Raw genomic sequence first — 20,515 nt, 5'->3', positions numbered from 1 at the left:
TTTCACTGCACTCTTCTGATGCTAAGCCCCAACCTGCGGTCCATTCCTTTTAGGTTCAGAATCTGTTTCATCAGGTGTGATAAGAAATGACAGCAGATGCAATCCAAAGAGCTGTCCATCTTTCAGCTGATAAAGATGGGCTGACAAATAAAGGACAATACATCTCTCCATGCTCTGATCCTCTTTTAGATCAATGTGTCCTAAGACTGCTGTGGACTTGATCATTGAGCTTACTGTCATTTGCAGTAGGTCTCCTGGCCCGGAGGATTACTGATATGAGTGATCTTCTCCATTCCTTTCACTCCTTATGAAACAAAATTTGTCCAAGAGAACAGACTCCTGGTGAGGTTTTTACCTCTTGGGAGATGAGCACTGTTCTTCACTCTACAGACCCAAAACTCATACGTGGGTCAATGGCCCCAAGGACTCTCAGAAGACAATTTCTCACTTACCAACAGTTCAAAAAGACGTGACAGAAGATAGGAATACCTGTAGAAGCCTGGACAGTAAGGAGTTAATGCACTGCTGTGCCTCAAACACTGATGACCAGTCAAGCGGGCAAATTCTAACAGGACTTGCCGGGAAAGGGGGGCTGTGTGAAAGTAGGGCAGCACCTTTCTAGAGACAATTTTTCTGTTCAGGTCCATGATGACCACACAACATACAGCGCAAGCATGAAAGCAGGGTCAAACAGTGGTCATATCCCTAGGGAGGACACTGGACCACCAAGGATCCCAAAGCATCCCCCAAGTCTTTGGGAACTCTCGTGAGAAAACTGCGTGTGCTCCTCAGTGTTGCATTAGATACGAAGAATCCCCTCCCCGGTGAGCGATTTAGGCATTCCCAGGCTAACTTGAATGTATGTAACCTGAAGAACTTTTTGTTTTCCTGGCCCCCACCCCCAACAGATCAAGACTGTGACCATTACTCCAACCACAGACATACAAAGCACAACATTTAAGTCTCATTCCTGGATTCATGGATGGTTATATCTTTCCTTGCCACTATCTGCTCTTATCCTTTCCCTCTCTTTCTTTCTTTTCCTTATATATTTTCTTCGTGGTATTTTAATACTTTTATAGAGAAGAACCAAAAGGGACACATACCTCCTTTCTGCTGCAATTAAATTGTTTAAAAATAAATCTGCCTCACATATACACTGGTCATTGAGTATCATCCCACTCTAATTCACCCCAAGGGATTTATCAAAAGGAACCTCAGTTACCCCTCATCAGAGACCAGTCGTAACAATACCTACAGGAGTCCTTTTGGAGAAATCACTGGCTAAATCCTAAGGCATATGGATTTCTATAAAAATATTCAAAGAATGTGGGGTATGAACTGGGGATACTGCTAAAAGGGTTCAGAAGTTTCACAAGAAAATATCTACACTAGAAGGGTAAAAAGTATTTGCCAAATGTCTGTAAAGTTTGGGGTCACTTACTGCTGGCAAAAGTTATTTGTCTGAACAGTTCTGTCAGCGACAACTTTACAAGGCTTACTCCCTACACATTTTTGTGCTTCAATATTTAAATATCATTCCCTAACATGAACAGAACAGTGATAAAAAATAATCAGTGTATAATGAGCAGAATTCAAAATTACTACCTTTGCCCAGCAGTATTTGAGCTAAACAAAGAAAATATGGACAGAATGTTAAACATAGCTTAAGATGAATAAATGTGACAGGCAAGAAGTGGAAGAAAACACTTGGAGTCTGTGGAATACACGGCACCAGCTTGGACATCAAGTATCTCACGTCATCAGTATAGTAAAAGCCCTTCAAACTAATTCAACTGCTTTACTTTCAGCCGATGTGGTTTTGTTACTGTTACTTAATCATCTGTCAACTCTAAGTCTAAATAATCAACTTTCAGTTTCCATGACAGACTGAATAATTCTTCAAGCACTCTGTAATTATAAATCCCACAACTCTGCCTCTGTAAGACTACCTTTTAATTATTTTTAAAAAAACCCCAGAGTTTCAGGCCCTTACTTTCCCTTGATAATTTTTCCATCTTTTCTCAATTAAATCTATTTTGGCAAAAGAGAGGAATATAATAAAACCTGCATTATCTCAGCTTTTATCTGTTTACTGTTAAAATGCCCAACAGTTTACAAAAATCTCAAAGAAAAGATAATTTCATTAGAATTTTAATCACTGAATTTATACCAAAGTAGCTGAGATGAAAATCTGGATCAGAATAGTTTACCCTTCTCTTTTGTTAATTTTAAATTTCAGCATGGCTAATCGAAGCAGATAGGTGCCCTGGAAATAAAACAGCATAGTTATTCAGGCAGTACATTATGCTCTCCAGACACATAAAATGGAAGCCAGTCACTGATCCAAAGAGTGAATTCAGAAATTAGAAAAATAGACAGAAACTCACTATTCAGTCTTATCTACAAATCTCATTAGAATGCATGCAGTCTAAACTAATTCACAAAGTACAAAAAATATATGCATATTTTAGGTACATGGTATCCTCAAGGCAGAATATCCACTAGGACAACTGACACATTTTGCTTCCTAGGCATAACATTTGAGCATTTCCTTGTTTCTTTGTTGTGAATTGAGAAAAATGTATGTTAGTTCCCTGAATGCTCTGGGATTAATGTTTGCAGAGTGTTTGAGATTGTCACCCACAAGTTACTATAAAAAGTAAGTATGAAGGACCCACATTTTTTTGGAACTCAGTGATTCCTATGTGAAGACATTCTGGCTTTTTATCAGTAGACCAGCAGGCAAGTCTGGAAGATTAGACAGTTGCAGCCTTCAGTCCTATAGGATGCCTAAAATCCAAAGGACAGAAGCTCCTGACTTCTTTTGCAAGCCCTATAATTGCATTAATTGTGTTTAAGAACCATGTACCATTTTAACAACATCCTTTAATATGACATTATGCACTCTATTTGTACAGTTGTCTGGTGACAAAAGCATTGCACAGAGACTGTGACCAGAGCTCTAGGGGATCCCAAACCAAGAGGGGTGAAACCCACAGCTCCAATCTGCCATGTGAATGCTCCAGACACAAAGTTTTAATTAGTTTCCAGGGACAATTTTTTATCCTCCTGCTGCACAGTAAAGCCAAGTATACAAGAATCTGCAGGGAAAGAAAGAAAATAGGAGAAACTGTGGCTATGTAGCTCCATGCTCAAGTGGAACAGGGAGTCCTGGGTGCTGGGCTTCGTTCCCAATACCATTTAAACATTTTGTGATGAGCAATCTTGTATAATATGCAGAAATAATCCATAATTGAGCCATAAGAAATCCTGTTCCTGACTTAGCTAGTGTCATCTGAGTGGTTTGGATAATTGTATTACATAAACATCTCTCTATTACAAAGCACATGATACGGGATGACCTTCTCTGAATAAAATAATCACCAAACAAGTTTGCCAATGGCTGTAACATATTCACGTAACATAAGCATATATCATTTCATATTTTTTACATCCTGGTTAATCTGGTTTTGGAGAATAAGTTTTTAAAGGCACTGTTTAGAAATATCTCTAAAAAGAAACATAGGCAAATATTTGTATATTAAACAGTTTGTAATTAAATCTTGTTTTAAATATGTTCTCTTGTTTATTTTTGGGAGGGGTATATTGCATAATTTCAATAATCACTTTGCTGATTTCACATTTACTTGAACTTACAGGAAAAAAAATTCTTTAGCATATGTACAAGATTTCTCATATTGCTGCAGTGATTCTTGTTTGAACTCAAGCTCTTAGATGATCTCTTTCTAGAGGAGAAAATGTGCTTGGTTCTGTATGAGTAAATTTAAATATTCCATTACTTGATTATTTCTGCATTTTTAAGGGTCTCACGCAAAACTCAGAGAAATGAACTCAACAGAAATCTTTCTGAGTCTTCAGAAAGGTTTGGATCACTTTTTCCCATATTCATTTATATTCTTCACTGGGTGGAACGGTAGAGTTGCCACAAAACAGCTTTGAGTTTGAACATTTTGTTTGTTTGAGCATTTTGTTTGTCTGCTATATGAAACATCTGAGAGTTCCCATTACAAAAAACTTTGCTGATGTCTTATGAGAAACAAACATTGTCAGACACAGCTCTAACATACTTTTCTCCAACACCTTCTAGAGCTGAGATGCACCTAATAATGCCAAAAAGCTATAGATCAAAAATGTCTGCGGAGAGAACTAATAGTTGTAGGAAGCATTCAGGATATTTTCTCAAAATGCAGCTTTTCAGCAAAAACTCCAGCCCTTTATGCTGAAGGACTCCACATTACATCACAGAGCTGACAGGGACAGGTGACAATAAGCAGTTGTGTGGAATTGGGGTCATTACTACTTTGGTTTAATCCTGGTCCTGTCGCTGCCCTTTGGAGTTCTGACAAATCATTTGACTTTGCCTTAGAAGGATCTCCCATTTGTAAAACAGGCCTATTATTTGAAGCATCTTAAAAGAGACTGGAAAACTTAAGACAGAGTTAAAACTCTCTTTGATAACATTTGCATATGACTGAACGAGATGGGTGCTTAATAGTGGAAATACTTACAAAACAAATATATATTTACAGAAATTTCAGCCTATGCCTGGAAGTGTTTACCCCAAGCTCTTCACCACAGCCTGTATGCACTGCACATCATTCTGGAGAAGTGACCTTTACATTTTAGACACCCAAATCGTTAGGGAAGGCCCATGCAAATATGTGGGGAGGAAAAGAGGAGAGGGCAAAAGAAGCCTTTTCTTCCACACAGCTCACATACAAAGAGTTGGTGGGCTCAGGCCTTACTCTTTGTTTACTTAAAACAGGAGGGAGAGTAACTACAAGGTGAACAGTGGTAGACAAGATGGGGAGTGTATGCTGGAGCCAGTGCTGAGCCATTTAAAAGGCCTGAACCACAAGTATTTCCTTTTCTGGCAGCCTCTGTCCAATGTGTGGCTCCTGGCTTGGTGATGGGACAAACACTGACACAGCTGCAGGCTGAAATACAGTCACCACATGCCTTTCCTAATTCAAGATAAGTTTTCTCCTCTATGCAGAACAAGACCAATTCATCAGGTTCAGAGACAATTGAACTGAAAGATGAGGTTATAAGCTGCACATGCTTGGTTACACCAGTTGTCTGCTCTGGGTTCATTTCATCTCTGTGATTCCAGCCATGACCAACCATCGACTTGTACCAATCTGATACCACTGTGCAGTTTGGAGAGGGTTAAACAGGGGATACAATCACATTGATTAATTTCGTGTTTAAGTCCCTGCTGTCCTGTCATTCACCCAGCCAAGAGGAGTGGAATTTCCTCCCACAGCTGCGGTGCTTTGAGGAGCCAGTAATCACAACCTAAACCATGTTCAGCTGCAGTGAAGGAAGCAGCCAGCCTACAAACAGCTCTGGAGGGAAGGCTGCCCATGACCACCTGTCTGGTTCACGACAGTCCCAACTGCTCTGGACCACGCAAATGTTATGAGGATCACCTGGGGAAAACAGAAGATGTCTGTGTGCATACACAGCTATAGCCAACTGATTGCTTCACTCTTATGCAGGGAAGGCTGAGAATAATTCCCTCTTGGCAATGTTTTCTTGTCAAATTTGGCAATGTGGTTTCCTTCTGAGAAGTCTGAGATTACAAAGGAAAATGTAAAAATTAAGGTGTATTTTTTGATTAAAAATTTCTGAACTACAGATCTTCTCAATTCAAGTTCCATTTTGGAGATTTGAGGCACCAAGTGGCAGCTATTTCCTTTAGTAATTTGTAGGACAGTTAGCTCTGGACTATATGTAAATATCACTGATTATATAAGCAATTTTGTATTTTATTTGAAAGGTCATTTCAAATAAATTTCAAATAAAATTAAAAAAAATTCAAGTATTTAGTCAAAATAAGCCCATTAATGTAGCACGTGTTTTATTTCCTGTACAAAATTTATTGGAAGTTACTATATATACTGATTTTATTGAGGCAGATCTTCAAAAGTTTCTAATATTTCTCTATGTAGGGAGAGAAGAAGTAGCATTTATGAAGAGTGTCTGAAGAAATGTGTTTTTTCTATAATGGGGTCTCAAGAGTTCATAAAATATAGAATATACTGAGTTGGAAGGAACCCACAAGTACCATCAAAGCCCAACTCCTGGCCTTGCACAGGACAGCCCCAAGAGTCACACCATGTGCCTGAGAGTGTTGTCCAAACTCTTCCTGAACTCTGGCAGCCTTGGTACTATGACCACTTCCCTGGGGAGCCTGTTCCAGTGCCCAACCACCCTTTGGGTGAAGAACCTTTTCTTAATATCCAGCCTAAACCTTCCCTGACACAACTTCAGGCCATTCCCTCGGGTCCTGTCACTGGTCACCACAGAGAAGCCCCTCTTCTTCCCCTCACAAGGAAGTTGTAACTGCAATGAGGTCTCCTCTCAGTCTCCTTTTCTACAGGCTGAACAGACCAAGTGACTTCAGCTTCTCCTTATACAGCTTTCCCTCTAGGCCCTTCACCATCTTCACAGCCCCACTTTGGATGCTCTCTAATAGCTTTATATCTCTTTTATACTGTGGTGCCCAAAACTGCACAGAGAACTTGAGGTGAGGCTGCACCAGTGGGAGAAACGGGAAGTATTAAAACTAAATCCACGCAGACTTCAGTTTTCTCTTTAACCACTCAACATGAATCGGCACTTTATACTGACTGTATGGAAAGACTGACAGGAGAACTGGGAGCTTTTTTCCAGCAGTGAGGAATAATAATAATTTTGTGGTAAGACGCAGTCAGATGTTACATACAAGACAAGCACTGGAGACAGAAGTAGGGATTAGCTTTCATCATGTTGCAGTTTAGCACTTGCATGTAGGGACAGCTCTCCTGGATCAGATAAAAGTTCCATCCAGATCACAGTAATTAGTGATGGATGATAAAGAAACACAAGTGCAAGATAGAATGACGGAAGAAATTAAGAAAGAGCAGTGCAAGCACATATAGTTACAACTTGCCCAGAATATTCTCTAGACTGTTAGAAATTTGAACATTAAGGACTTGCTGAATTACTGTTCATTATAGGAATTTTTCTTCCACTGATTTTTCTAGCCTGTTTTTGAACCCATGCTGACTTCTAGCACCACAGTGTCCTGTGGCAAGCAGTTCTACAGCTCATCTAGATGTTAAATGAAGAAACACCTTCCTTGGTTTGCTATGAAACCTGCCACTAGATATTTCATTGAATATCCCCTAGTTCTTTTGTTAAATCAGCGAGCAGTTGTTCCTCCTTTACATCCTCTGCCACTCATGACTTTAAAGACTTCTATCATGTTCTCTCTTGTTCTGCCCTCCTTCATCCCAATAAGGATCCTTGCTCCCCTGCAGTGCAGTCCACAGTTACTTTCTTCCTACCAAGAAACTCACTCGACAGTTTCCAGTCCAGGCTGAAGAGAGAGCTCCAAGATCAGGCATGTGGAGAAGCATTTCAGTCAGAAGGATGCTGGAGAAGAAGCTGACCTACATTTGCATGAATCTTCCTTCATGCTCAGGGGAGCAACAGGCACTTTCACCCACCTGACCTGGGTTAGACGCTCTTCCAGATGAGATCAACTGCCCTTTAGAAGCAATTCTTATAAATAACTGCTTATAAATATCTGCTTCAGAGGTGGCTGTTTACAATGTAAACGGATGCTCTGCTCAAATGAGTCCAGTCAAAGCAACTGTTTCTGATGAAGTCAGAGAGCAATGTTTTAAAAAATAAAGTTCCCATCTTTCTTTCTTTTTCTCCTTCCCTTGTCCCAGACAAAAAAAACCCTGGGTATAGGCCCAAAGCCAAAGCTTCATATCTGAGCCCGAAACATATTTAATTTGAAATGAAAAATGGTTGACTTTGCTTTATGCACAGATGCTGTTCTGGTTTCATTTGCATGTTTTTGCTTGAAAAATCTGTCCAAAGTGTGCTAGTCAATTACTATTTAAGGATTTCATTATATGTTGTCTGTCAAATAAATCCCAAGAAATCTTCCTCTCAACATGTACAGGAAGTATTTTCATGTTTATATGTATGCATTTCCTTTAGAAACCACACTAGAACGATTACAGACGGAGTAACTGTAAGCAGAATAGATCAGAGATAATTTATAACTCCATTCATCAAAGAAGTAGGGCTCAATGCTGGAAAATCATCTGTGCAGTTAGAGCTGGCTTGTTTTTATTTGACAAAACTGCTTGTTTATTCCAAGCCACCAGCTCTCCAAGACACTATTTAAGAAACTTTACACGAGTTTATGAATTTCTGTAATGAAGCAGCACAATGTTTTCAGCACTCCAGATAGAAGAATAAATCTATATATAACTAGGACACAGCAACATTTAGGAACAGATTGTGATTACCCTTTCATGGGAAGAAAATTGGATTCAGGAAGCTATTGTCTTTTTCCATCATATACAACCTCATAATAGTCATCTAGAATAATGATGTAATTACTCTCTCCACTCAAAGGCATGGAGGGACAGTCCACCTCAGGCCACAGAAGTATTTCCTACATCTTGGTCAGCCTTGTACTGCTGCATCTCTAGTTGCACCTCATGATTTTGTATAGGCAAAACATATTTATTTTTTCAATTGTTCCTTAATTTTTTTAAAAATAAGCATTTTCTGGATGAGCACATGCTTTCTAGGGTATACTTGTCTGCAGGTCACCAGTACTGAAGAAACTGAAGTATACTTTTATTCTGTGTAACAAATGGTTGCTGTGGTGTCTTGAGTGCAGAAACTGTGACAGAGCACTCCTCTTTTGATGGACTTTTTAATTGCTAAACTGCATCTCTTTCTAACCTTATCTCCTCTTATGATTACACTGTGTATCCCACTCAAGAGTTAACAAGACAGAAACCTGGGAATAGGTCACATGAAACAGCTAAATTAACAGGACTTGTCATCTCCTAAAGGTGTGGTTATCACAGCCATGCTTGCATTACAGACATTGCTGGAAAGGCTTCTGTCTGTATTTATTAAAAAAGCTATTAATGTGAATAGATCACATCTGTAAAGCACCTATCATCCAGAAACTCCCATAAACTTTTGCCTATCTCCTAAATTTGGTAGATTAATACCCACTCAACTTTGTTCTTCTAAAGCCGAGTGTCTGTCACAGAGTTAATTTAAAGCAGACCTCGCTTTCTCCACTGCTATTAAGACAGAGGACCAAAACCACAAGTGCTGTGCAGTTTGGAACAGACCGCAGTGGACAGTCCTGTGTCCATAAAGAGTCCCGAGGGATTCTTGGGAAGAGCGTAACTGCTCTAAGGGAGCCATTAAAGTGAATTGAAATCAGACTGAAAGTCCACAGGTCACCAAGAGCCATTAATAACTACAGAAAGATGGACCTCTCAATTATTGTCACACCCTCAGCCAAACGGGGGCAGCTGGGTGCTCCTCTGAGAGAACACAGCCACCCACTGAGCCACCAGCTGCTGCTGCTCCTGCCTGCCCAGCTGATGGCTGATGGTCCTTTGGCATCTGCACGGTTTTGGGGCTGGGAAAGCTTCAGCAGAGAGGCTTGGGGTGGGAGGGACTCGGATGTGTGAGGAATTGCTCCTCCGCTTGGCAAAGGCCAGGGCTGTGCTGTGCAAGAGGATGCGATGAGGAGACACCAGATGAGGTAGTGCCGGAGCTGCAGCAGGACCACCCCTGGGGGAGCAGCTCTGCAGCAGGGCACGGCTTCCAGCGCAGCCCAACTCTGCGGCTATAAAGCCACGACACAGCGAACTGCTGCTGGGACTCTGCCTCTCACACCCTGCTGCCTTTCACTGTTTGAGCAACACCTGCCTGAGTGAATTCTCACCTCCCCCATCTGTTTTTGCACAGTGTAACTATGACTTGAGCTTGACCTGGAAAATTCACACACAGCTCAGCTTAACACCCATATATTCTTGGCAACCGGGATTTAAGTTGTCATTGACTTTTACCGCACTGATATGTATCCTTGGAATTACACTGAAGACTTTGACTTATGTTTTGATGCCCGAAAAACATCAGCTGTCAGATGGTAATGGATCAACCCTGTTAGGAAAAAAAGCACTAAAGAAAGAAATACTGTTAATTTATAACCACTGTTTTCTCCTACATTGCAACACACACAATTAGTGAATCCAAAAATATCTAGAAGATTTAAAGTACATATCCCCATTTCATGTCTTCTTTTTAATCTAATTATGAACACTGAGAACAGATTTGCCTATTTCTATTGCAAATCTCTAATGAATTGTGATGTATTAGAAAAGTTCCAGTATGTGGGCTTCAAACAAATACAATTCTTGTATTTAAAATAAAAATGTAGTGGGGAAAATAGATAACCATGTATATTTTGATTTTGTGATTTAACTCGCAAGTAAATTTAATTACTGTAATGACATGTGAAAATGTCTTGGAAATCTTATTTTTAAACTTCAGAAGATATTTGATCAAAATTGACCCTGTTAATAGCCTGTTCCAAACAGTAGAGCTGGCTTCTGACTAGAAGCTACCTAGTAATAGGTGAGACCTATAGCAAGAAATGTAATTAGCCAATAGCAATAAGGAACAGAGCAAACAGGCAGCATGAAGCAATTCAGACCACAGGGTAGGCTGAACTTAAAAAAAAAATAAAAAAATCTTCCATAGACAAGGAAACAGTGGAAGAAAGAGCTGAGTATAGATGATAAGATGGAAAGTTAAAAAAAGAAAAAGAAGAAATAAGAAGGAACAATCTCGTTGCTAAGATTAAAGGCCAGCTGACTAGGGATGTAACTTCTCTGCAAGCAGAATATGAAATGCTAGCTGAATAGCTGAATAGCTGTTTGTTGGCAGACACAGACTGCCATGATACTTTTTTGCAATTCAGAATCAAACAAATAAGGAAGAAGTGCACATGTTGCACATGCACACTATCAAGATCTAACTCTGCACTTCTCAAATAAGTCTCCGATTGCTTTGAGAAAGGGAAAGCAAACAAAAGTGTTGACTGTTTAATTACAGGCTGCTTAGTTGAGGTCATGTCCACAGAGGGAATATATCTGCGTTTTTAAAAAAAGCAACTTATTAACCATTGTGGATAAATGTATGTTAGGTAAGATCTACTGAAACGATTTTATAAAGCACATAAAGATCTAAATCCCACTTTGAAAAAAGATTTACGGCTTTACGTTTTATCCCCACTGGCAGCATGACTGGAGATGAAACTTCCATTGATTGGCTTCAGTGAGAGTTAAAAATAAACAGAATGAAATCCCCTGGCTGTCTAAGAGCACAACAGAACTGCTACTGCTCTGGAGAACAAATGTCTTACTTTGGGTTATCTTTTGCACCTGTACACTGGCAATTTTTCCAGATTGGATGAACATTTCCATGGCACTGCTGTGACAGTTTAAATTGGTGTGGAAAATTAATCTTCATCCATGGTGCATTTGAGTAGCTAGCAGGAAAAAGCAATCCCAGGTTGGGAAAGTGGAAAAACAATCCTCAGGTTACTATGGTTCACTGCAGGGGAGCCACATTACTGCCATGCCAAAATCTCCTACAGATACCTCCATAAACTGGGGGAGAGAAGTATTGGGAAAACACTTAGAGCAGGGAGATCCATATTCCTAAGAGACTCTGCTGTGACTAAGATATGCAGCTGGATCCACAGGTCCTGGAGCATATGTGGGTCATGTCTTCCCACCATCTGGAGTCAGGTCATTCCCCTGCCCAGCCCCAGCTGGTTCCCCCATGCCATAACAATCTGTCCATGGAACCAAGCCACGTACATTCATGGGGTGTCAAACTTTGATCAAAGGTCACAGAAGGAGGACCTCTCACCTAACAGGGGCAGCAGGAAAATCCTGTTCACAGTCCGCAATGGAAGGACGTCTGTAAGTTCCAGATGGCACAATTGCAAAAACGATGGCTTAAACCACTTACACTGAGTGACAAAAATCAGATTATCTCATACCCAATAACAGGTTAGTTACAGATCAGATCTATGAGCATTATATTTATAAGAACCAGTTTGACTGGGGAGAACTAACTGGAAATTTTTGTGCTGGGAACACCAGAGCAAACACATAGCACGAAGCAATTCAGACTATTATGTGTGTATGTGTGTGTATATATACATATATATATATATGTATATATGGAATGATGAATTTTAAGACAAATTCCTTCTATAAACAAAGAAGCATTCAGCACTGGGGCTTCAAAAATATGAAGAGCATGGATCTGTTGAAGCAAGTCTAGATAAGGGCCACAAAGATGACCAGAGGGCTGGAACACCTCTGCTGTGTCAACTTGGAGAAGCAAAGGCTCCAGGGAGATCTTATAGCACCGTCCAGTATCTAAATAGGGTCTACAAGAAAGCTGGAGAGGGACTTTTCACAAGAGCATCTAGTGACAGGACAAAGGGGAATGGCTTTAAATTGAAGGAGGGCAGGTTTAGATTACAGACATCAGAAAGAAATTCTTTACTGTGAGGGTGGTGAGGCACTAGCACAGGCTGCCTAGAGAACCTGTCGACACTCCATCCCTAGAAGTGTTAAAGGCCAGGTTGAATGAGGCTTGGAGCAACCTGGCCTACTGGAAGGTGTCCCTGCCCATGGTGGGGGGGTTGGAACTAAATGATCTTGAAGCCCCTTCCAATCCAAACCATTCTGTGATTCTATGACATTTAAAACTTTTACTTTAGGTTGTAGCAATTATGCCCAGTCTCATATTTAAGCTTAGATTTTCACTTGCATTTGTACAGATTCTTTTAGCTAATGCTGCTGATAAATATATATAAAAAATATCCCTGAAGATGAGAGCATACCCTGCAGATATGACCTGTTGGAATTCAGTTAGCAGGTTTGATTCTACAAATAACATACTTATTTCAAAGAAGAGGGCAGAGACTGACTCACATTTTTAAAGGAACCTGTAGTTTATGATTTAAAGGTATGTTGGCATGAAGAAGCCCTGCTGAAAGAAGTTTCCCAGAATTCATAAAAATTAAAAAACCATCATTTTAATACAGAAGTAGACTTCAGTGTTGGTGGAATATTATACATTTCAACAGACAGCAGTGACCTATCACAGCATTTCAAATTTTCATAAGGTTTCCTCATGAGTCCTAAACTCTCAGAGGTTCTTGGCACTCAACTTTCAAAGTCTTATTCTTCCACTCTTCATTTTGAAACCTTTTTTTATCCAATTGTATTGAGCTTACTTTTTTACAGTTACATGAAGAGAGGTTTTTGTTGCTGTTTCTCAATGTAGACAAAAAAATCTTGTCGAGTCTGTGATTTTGGGGGGTGAAGGAAGGGAAGAAAATCTGATTCACAGTGGAGAAGGATGAGGATTATCCCTACATACTGTTGTTCCTCGCTGAAGCTGAGCAAAGAGCAGAAGAAAGAAAGAGGCTGCTCAGGAGCACATCAGCTCCTCCATCACGTCACTAAGTGCACTGTGCTGGTGCGTGTCCATGGAGCTTGTCAGGGAAGGATGTGCAAGAGTTGGACACAGACTGTGTCACCTAGGGATGAAGGAGCTCATCCTGACTAGAAAGAAGCAGTCAGACATGCGTTTGAATAATTCAAAATCCAGGTTGTTAATGACTCTCCTCCCGCCTCCCTGGCTGGACCTGGGAAACTTCCCAGCAGCATTGCTCCTGAGTCTTTCTTTACTCACAAACGAGAGTTTTTGGGTGATATTCTTGGTTAGCTGATAAATTCCCAAACAGCTCTTTCTACAGGACCTGATCTAATATCATCTGATTGAACTGAGAAAGATGCATCATACCTGAAAGCAACGGATTCTGACCTTTTTCAAATTAAGGAGATGTAAATATTGGGGAAGGAAGAGGAGTCCAATGGTCAAGGCACTAAATAGGAATGCACAGCCTTTCTCAGAACCTGCTTCCTCATAGCTGTCTTGTAAGATCCAGATAAGCAAAATTAAATTAAATACTCAGTGCAACAATATGTCATCTGTGAAAAGGATAAAAAGGCTTCCTTTCCTCACAGAAACACTCACAAGTGCTTTAAAGATGAGGAGGCAGCTCAGAGCACTTTGGTAATTACTAAATACAAAAGTAATGAGAAGAGTCTTGGTAACCAGGCATGTCTAAAAACCAGTCTTTTGCTTTATAAAGGCAGCAGTGAAGCAGATGGTTTTAATGTAACTTTTAAAAAGAAAGTGTAGTTTCCCAGATAATCCAGCAGACACTCTCCCACTATCGAGCCTGCCAGTTCCGTGGGTTGTAGAGTGAACAATGTTTGAAGCTGTTACAACTACTCACAGGCTGAAATAAAGAGCTATCAAAATTATTGCACATAAAACTCCTCTTTTTACTCAAAGTAGATTCCAGTAAAGAAAGTAATAATACATCTTAGCTTTCAATAAACCATATTTTTATACTTAAATGTCCTGGCTGCCAGCTCTGATCATGGTCTGTAAAACTTCTTACGTTTTTCTTAAAGCTTCAGGTATTGAAGACAAATAACTATGCAGGAGTTACAACTTTCATGTAAAAGCAGTGATAGTTTTCTAAGTCCTTGCGGCTGCACAGGAATCACTCATTCCAATGGTTTACAGTTTATGGTCTAATATTAGTTTGTGGAGACCACTCACAAATAGAAAAACCTGAGGAAGGCAATCCTGAGATTTTACCCAGATGATCCAAAGGATCAAGTTCATGCTGCTCTCATTCTGTTACGTAAGTGATGTAAAGACCCTTTTTCCATGAGCTAGTGGAGTCACCCTGGGGACTGATCTGGCACAGTGCCGTCAGAGTGTAGCTTGGGTGGAACTGAGTGGCTCCATGGTGATACCACTCCAAACAGAACTGGATCTTTTCTGGAGACCTTTTTCCTGTATTCCCTCAGTGCCTTCTGCAAAAAGCAAGACATTGCTTACCAGTCATGTCCTGCACATAGGAATGTCAGCACTAAACTACTGTAAAGTGAACTGATACCTTCCATTCTTTGAGATTAAAATTTGTTTATTAATTTCTCTCCCACCAATCTTTGTTTCGTTCTGTCTCCTCACCAAACAAACCCCATCATGTGCTGGGAAATAAATCACTGAACTTTTGTTGCCTTTTAGCTCCTCTCTGTGAGTTTGTAAAGCACTACACCAGCTGCTGAGCATTCTAAATCACAGTTTCTACAGATAAATCCAACTTTCACAGCAGGTGCAGATCTTGAATCCTAATCATTCCCCCCACTGTCCAGATCATCACATAGCTGGAGAGATCAGACCTGAAGGTCGTTCCTGGGGCCATAAGATAAACTGTAGTTTATGATTAACACAGATTCTTTAACAGATTATGTGCATAAAATAAACTTGGTATTTTAACAATAGATGTGATTTGCTACCATTTCACGCCAGTCTGTTGAATCTCAAGTCCAAACATCACCAATAGACGAGGACTCCTAAAGGAATTAAGGTGCTTAACTAAAGAGTCAGAAATTAATAAAAAATAAAGCCATTAAACGCATAACGTTAGACAGATGTTTGCGATGTAACATCCTTACCGCAGTGTCGTTGGTGGTAATGTACACCAACACATCTGAGTTGTTTCTGCCATTAATGTATCGGTAGCAGTTCCACACACAGCTTATCAAGTAACCCTGCAAAGAAAAGGGATTTATTATTCTGTGCAGAAAATAAACCATAGACGACTTCTCTTTAAGCATTTCCATTCTTTATAAATATAAATATCAGCTTGGTAGAAGCATGAGACAGTCACTTTTCTGGTTGCAGTGACTATGAGAACATGGAGGGGCTCTGTCAGTAATTCAACACTGCTCCTTATACTGATAGAATTGGACTTCTTTGGTCTTAAGAAGAGAAGACACTGGGGAGACCTTACTATGGCCTTTCAATATATAAAGGGAGCTTATAAGAAAGATGAGGAAAGTCATTTTAGCAAGGCCTATAGTGACAGGACAAGAGGCAATTGTTTAAAACTGAAAGACAACAGATATAGATAGGATATAAGGAAGAAAGTTTTTACAGTGAGACTGGTGAGACACTGGAACAGCTTGCCCAGAGAAACTGTGGATGCTCCATCCCTGGAACTGTTCAAGGTCAGGTTGGATGAGGTGGTCTCTGTTCATGACAAGGGGGAGTTGGACCGGAAAAACTAAAAGTTCCCTTCCAATCCAAACCATTCTGTGATTATACGGTTCTGTGATTGTGGATACTTGTGTTGCACTACAAGCCACTCCATCTAGGCAGATATACTGCAATCTAGACCTATCTGAATGACATCTGCTATTCCAGATGTTTAATATTACAGCATACTTAATGCAGACTACGTTTTGAAAAGAAACAGTTTATTTGTGCCTGAATATGGCTAAAGTAACATAATTTTGTGTATATAACCTCCATTTTACCTAAATGAGCAGGTCACATATGCTGACTTTCTTTTTTAGACCTCTCTATAGAGATACAGAGAGGGATGAGTTCAGTCAGACACCTCGTTACTGTGCCTGGGATACTGCACATCTGCAGAGGTGAGTTTTACAACATATAATGAAGGCACGGGTTAGACTGTGACCAAAAAAAGAAGGTGCTACAGACATAGAATGTCTCAGGGACAGTAACAAAAAGTAAACATAAGCCATTTTTGGATTAATCCACCGTAAGAATGTTTAAATAGCATCAACTGGGATTTAGTACCTTTAGAAAGTGGAAGCAAACCCCAGCAAAAAGAGCTCAAGCATGCTGGGGACTGAAGAATCACGAAATTACAGGAAAGCTTCCTTGTCCTGTGAGTGGCAAGCCTGGACATTGACTGTGTGATTATACTATATATCACCTGCATTATTTTAATACTCTGTTTCACTTAATCTGACATTAAATCTATGTATTCCATGTGACTGGAATGGTTTGGAGTCTTGCTATTCTTGCCTGACTGGAGCAAATTGCCCATGTAAAAGTTTTCATTGACATCTGAAATGATTTCTGACATTTTAAACATTATTATAAATATTTTTTTCAGTGTAAAGCAAAAAAACCTGGTTTTGCAGCAATAAACCTACTGCAAGATCACACAACTTCACTGCTTTTGTTCTTGGAGCTCACTATGCTCTGGGTAGGGCTGCTGTTGTCTCCACCTTTTTTTTTTTTTTAACTGGTTGGGCAAAGTGTTCACATCCATCATCTCCTTCACCAGCATGAAATGGTCCAGTTTGGGCAGCAGAGATGAGCAAAGTGACTGGAAGGAAGACAGAAGGCAGAAAGGCGTGCAGGAGCAGGAGTCAGATCCACAGCATGCTAGTAACAAGGCTGGTGGGACTAAGCAGTCTCCTCTGGAGCTTTGTGCTTCCCATGTGATTACACATGACAGTGATAAGGAGAACTATGTGTTTTGATAGTGCCTAACTTGTATTTTCACTTAGTAGGTTCTGCACAGCAATTCTTTCACTAAACTAGCACGTCCAAATTAAACTGCCCGTGTTGACTCCATTTGCATGTGTCTCTCACTGAGTGAGTCATAATTTTGTGACTCAACTTGCGCTGATGACCTTCCAAAAGCCTCTTATCCCTTTGAGCCCTGTACTTCCTCCATATCCACAACTGACACACATGAGCTGTGTTTTTCAGGATGCCACATGACTCACTGATGGCTTGCTTGCAGATCAGGAAGAGTTTTTTCCACCAGGGTGGAGCTGGCTAAAATCTGGTAAATGTGCTACCTCTTTTTTTACAGCATCTTACAGACCCTGGATGACTTAGAGGCGTTGCAGACTTTGACAATACTTTTGACCACCAAACTGGGGGAGCAAAAGGCTTCTGGAGTGAGCTAAGTCCCAAGGGAATATTAGACAGGCTCTACAGACCGAGCTGTGGGCTATGCAAACCTGCCCCAAACTACTGAAACAAGTAAAGGCACGTACATGAAGAACTGGATCTTTTCCAGATTTAAGTAAAATGTCATTGTTAATTATAAGCAGTAATAAATAGTTCAGTAGCTTTCAATGCTCAGGTACTATAGGCTGAGAACGGTATAAGAGCCAATACAGAACAGAGTCTGAATATAGTACAATTCTGTGGGGACACAACCTCTCTTTATAAGAAACCCTTTATATTAAGCCTACCTATTTGCAAACCTATTTCTATCCTCCTGGCAAAATCCAAATTGAGGGAAGCCCTGTTTCAGATAATACAATCCTATCTGGGAGAAGCTAGTGGGAGATTCATTTTCGAATGCTCCCATTCTATTACGTGCGGTGAATAAAACACATTTAACCCCACAATTAACCTCTACAGCTCTCCCAGCTCCAAACCCTAGCTCTAATCAGCCCTGCTCCTATGTGCATGGGCTGTTTTTCAGTGGTGAGGTTTGTTTCAGCCTTTGAATTAAAGAGGTCATCAGCCAGCATACACCAAGTAATTGGCCACGAGACACTGACCCACATATGGTTGAGTGGCAGCAGTTCAGAGCATGTCCTTGTCCAAGTGCTTTGGACATGTGCTGCTGGCCTGTGAATCGTGAGTCATGGAAACCTGTTTTCTTCAACCTGTAACCTTATTTAAACTTGTTCCTAATAATTGTTTTCTACCAATGCTGCTGCACTGTTTAATGGGATTCCTGATTCAGTTACCAATTTTCTCTCCTGAAAAACCTGGCTAAGGTTTCAAATACTGCTTTAAATGTGTGGCTGGCCACTCAGTATATAAATATGTTGACTTTTACCTCAGGAGACCAATGTTCACATTTGAAATTGGCCCTGCATAAAAGGCCTTAAATCCCTCAGCCTAATCCACCCTTAGTGGTACTCCAGCACAGGCTGCTGACAGACACCTTTTGGGGAGGCAGCCCCAAGTAGCCACCACGTGAAAGGATAGGTGCACAAGAAGGGCTGAATGTGGGAAGAGCCACTGCACCTACTTCTACCAGCTTTCAGTCTTCCCCTTTGCATGGTAGAAAATTACTTGAGCCCCTATGGAACTGAAACCCACAAAACTTTGTAACCCTGCCTCTTGCTGTTGCAATTGCCCACACACTTAAGCAGCAAAACAACAGTAATGTACTGCAGGCTTCTGCTCATCAGACACAAGATGGACCAGCTGACTGACCATCATCTCTGTGGAAATTAAGAGGTTGCTATATTGTGCTGTTTCTTGTAACAGCAAGGAAAAGTCTGTGCTGATCTGGGTCACAGAAACCCTCTGGGCAGCCCCCTCACTGGCAGCAAGTGCAGGGTGAATGCCACAGACCCGACACAGGCCCCTCGGGTTAGGAGATGCCTGCACTGCATCCCATTTTATTCCACAGCTGCTTTGAATTTTCTATTTACAGAGCTGGGGTGGGCTTCAGTAACTGGTGAAAATGAGATAAAGATTTCTACACAAAATGAAATTTATATGAAGATTTCAGAGGGATGCTAGTGGCAGACTAGTTGATCACATGTATTTCCCATGTTGGTACTAGAGAAGGAGAAACAATGGGTTGATGTGCTGATGAAATTGGAATTAAATTCATCTTCTCAGCACACTAGAATGTGTATCTTGTGAGTATAAAAAACCTGTGCAAGAACCACTGCTTAGAACAGCAAAGAAGTGCTGTAATTGGAAAGGATTAATGATACCAAAACAAACCACTGGCCTGCAACACTTGAAATGGCACCTTATTGGGGCTAGTACATCACCTGTCCCCTAAAAGTCACACATACTGGGTTTATGCAATTTAAAGCAAATGACCCCTACTTTAGAAATGCTTCTCCCATAACTACCTTGCCACCAGCAATCCCAGTGCTGGGACCAGTCCTAGGCTTTTTTGGAACAGATGGCAACCTCATGGCTCCTTGTTGGCTGTGTGTTCAGGGTCCCATGATCACAGGAAGGTAGCAGACACCAGGGCGATGTGTTGCGGGTCAGGGTTCCCCCTGCCAGAAGGCATCCCCCTGGGCTGAGATACCAGATCTCTCAGGGAGAGCACAGAACTTAATTCCATATACCCTTTCCTGTCTGCTGGGGACACCAGGACATGCAGAGTGGTCTCATCTCCAGGCTCAACACCTTGTATGTGTATCTTATAGGCATATTATTATGGAGACCAGGGTTAATACTGAGTTTGCTGAAGACCAGCCTGTCTCACTGAACTAGAATACCTTTTGGCTGCCCCACTGGCAACTACCTCTTTCTACCTACTTTTCAGAAAGAGAAAGGCCAGAGAACAAAAGAAAAGGCCATACTCTGAAGCTGCAGAGTGCTCAAGGAAGCCTGGGGGAAAGGTTTATTTGGTTGTGTCTGTGCTCACCTCAGCTCATTTGGGCCTGGGAGGCTTCCCCATGGTGGGGAGATTGAAACCTCAACCATTCTGTCTCAGCAGCTGGGGCTGGCCAGAAGAAACCGAGGCCATGCTCTCCAAACCAGCTGCAGAGGAGGGCGTGATTCAAAAGCCACTGTGTTGGCTATGTGCCATTTGAAGTCCTGCATACATACATAAAATACATTTGTGCTGCTGAATGTCCTTCCCTGGCCAAATAGGAAACACCTATGTTTTGTGGCATGCAACTCTGGTTCAGTTTCTAGACAAAGACGGTGAATGGAATAACAC

The 20,515-nt window shown here is 40.9% G+C and overlaps 1 protein-coding gene across 1 annotated transcript in view; it reads right to left on the bottom strand.

Annotated features, from left to right (window-relative positions):
• LAPTM4B (lysosomal protein transmembrane 4 beta) overlaps positions 1–20,515 on the bottom strand; it is a 62,172-nt gene that overhangs the window by 3,912 nt on the left and 37,745 nt on the right. Inside the window, exon 6 of the mRNA XM_017806513.1 lies at positions 15,480–15,575. Within this exon, the coding sequence (XP_017662002.1) occupies positions 15,480–15,575 (96 nt within the window). The remainder of the gene's footprint in view (positions 1–15,479; positions 15,576–20,515) is intronic.

This window comes from Lepidothrix coronata, unplaced genomic scaffold (assembly GCF_001604755.1).
Source record: "Lepidothrix coronata isolate B3197 unplaced genomic scaffold, Lepidothrix_coronata-1.0 Scaffold15, whole genome shotgun sequence".
Lineage (NCBI taxonomy): Eukaryota > Metazoa > Chordata > Aves > Passeriformes > Pipridae > Lepidothrix > Lepidothrix coronata.
The sequence above is the reverse complement of the archived record's forward strand: the minus strand, read 5'-3'. Positions and strand labels throughout refer to the sequence as shown.